General features: G+C 34.2%; 1 protein-coding gene across 1 annotated transcript; it reads right to left on the minus strand.

Moving 5' to 3' along the window:
• Positions 1-210: 210 nt before the first annotated feature.
• On the minus strand, positions 211-1,348 carry LOC128127210 (uncharacterized). The gene is made up of 2 exons (XM_052765638.1): positions 745-1,348; positions 211-674 (listed from the first exon to the last, which is right to left on the minus strand). Exons 1-2 carry the CDS (start codon positions 1,346-1,348, stop codon positions 211-213), a joined length of 1,068 nt encoding a protein of 355 aa, XP_052621598.1.
• Between the last annotated feature and the right edge of the window lie 449 nt (positions 1,349-1,797).

Here is a 1,797-nt window from a genome sequence, read left to right on the forward strand (position 1 = left end):
TGCAATAAGAAGACTGTTTGTTTTTTAACGTCTGCAGGCTGCTGAAATAAACTGAATTTTAAATAAAATTATTTTACAAACTTAAAATGATTTTTCAACACCAAAATTTTAATAATAATAGTCTTATAACATTGAAAATAAAATTCATGCAACTAAATTAGTCATACAATAAAAAAAATGTTTTACAATAACAATTTCATTTAAAACAATTCAATCTATATTGTGCATCAACTGATCAGCAATTTCATCACGTAACTGAGTCATATATTCACGGTCTGCTGCAGTACCATGTGTTGGAATCCCGTCTTCATCATCATCAATGGCCACATTGTTATTTCGAAATGGGACATTGGGTTCATCGTATCGTGCGAAATACTCATCACTCAATCCTTCTTTCCTTATATAATTATGAAGCGCGAAGCATGCCATGGCAATGTTTCTTTGTGTCACAAACGGGAATGGTGCCATCCTCTTCAATATAGGGAAGCGTGCTTTCAAAACACCAAAAGCACGCTCAATGACATTCCGAAGTTTTGCATGTCCATGGTTAAATTTTTCTTTATTGGTCAATGCACGTCTTTGACGAAAATCTCCAAGCCAATACCTCACATTACGATAAGGGGCCATAAATCCTCGAGTGTGTGCATACGCGGCATCACAAAAATAATATTTGTCTGAAAGAAATGCAAAACACTAATCAATTTTCAAATTAAAATGAAAATATTAAAAAAAACAAAAAATTACCTGGTGGTGGAAACGGGAATGATGCTTGTGGATCGGCTACTGCTTCTGATAATATTCTAGAGTTATGCGCTACCCCTTCCCACCCGGTCACAACAAATGTAAAAATCATATTGAAGTCACATATTGCCAATACGTTTTGGTAGCAATCTCCCTTTCCCCTACTTCTATATAAGTCTTGTTTCTTAGCAGGGACAACAGCATGTATCAAAGTGCCATCAAGTGCACCAACTGCTCCTTTGAAAACCCTTCGTAGCCTCCTATTATGTCTTGGAATGTTTGGATTCGGATTAAAAGATGTTGGTACTATAACATCTTGTGCGAAAAGCATCATTTTTTCCAACACTTCATAAAAAAATTTATGAATTGTTTGCTTCGAGTGTTGAAATCTCCGCTTGATAATCACGTAACGTTGATTATGTCCGATCATCATCAAAAACATAGCCATCTTTTCCTCAACTGATACATGTTTGCTGTCCTTTAATGAGTAATTTGCTCTAAAATGAGCACATAGTCGTACAAAAGATTCACGGGACATGCGTAATACTTCAACACATTGTAAACGATTACGGTGTAATAACTCCAATGTGTATTCGTGTCCCGTCATTTCCGAATCATTATCCCGCAATCGTTTCACACCCCTCTTCTAAAAATAACGGATGTATAGGTACATTAGAATTACGAGAAGTAACTTTTGATCGTGATCCATATGAACCTAAAATCAACAAAGTAGAACTTTAAAAAACATTACATAAACCATATTTCAAGTATCAAATAAACATTCCATTTATCATATTTCAAGCCAAAATAACATTACATAAACCATATTTCAAGTATCAAATAAACATTCCATTAATCATATTTCAAGTACCAACAAGGGCAAAAAGACCTAACAAAATAGTTCCAACAAAGGCAAAAACATTTAACAAAGTAGTTCCAACAAGGGCAAAAAGTCCTAACAAAATAGTTCCAACAAAGGCAAAAACATTTAACAAAGTAGTTCCAACAAGGGCAAAAAGACATAACAAATACTTTCAACACTAGAAAATCATCGAA

This window comes from Lactuca sativa, chromosome 7 (genome assembly GCF_002870075.4).
Source record: "Lactuca sativa cultivar Salinas chromosome 7, Lsat_Salinas_v11, whole genome shotgun sequence".
Classification (NCBI taxonomy): domain Eukaryota; kingdom Viridiplantae; phylum Streptophyta; class Magnoliopsida; order Asterales; family Asteraceae; genus Lactuca; species Lactuca sativa.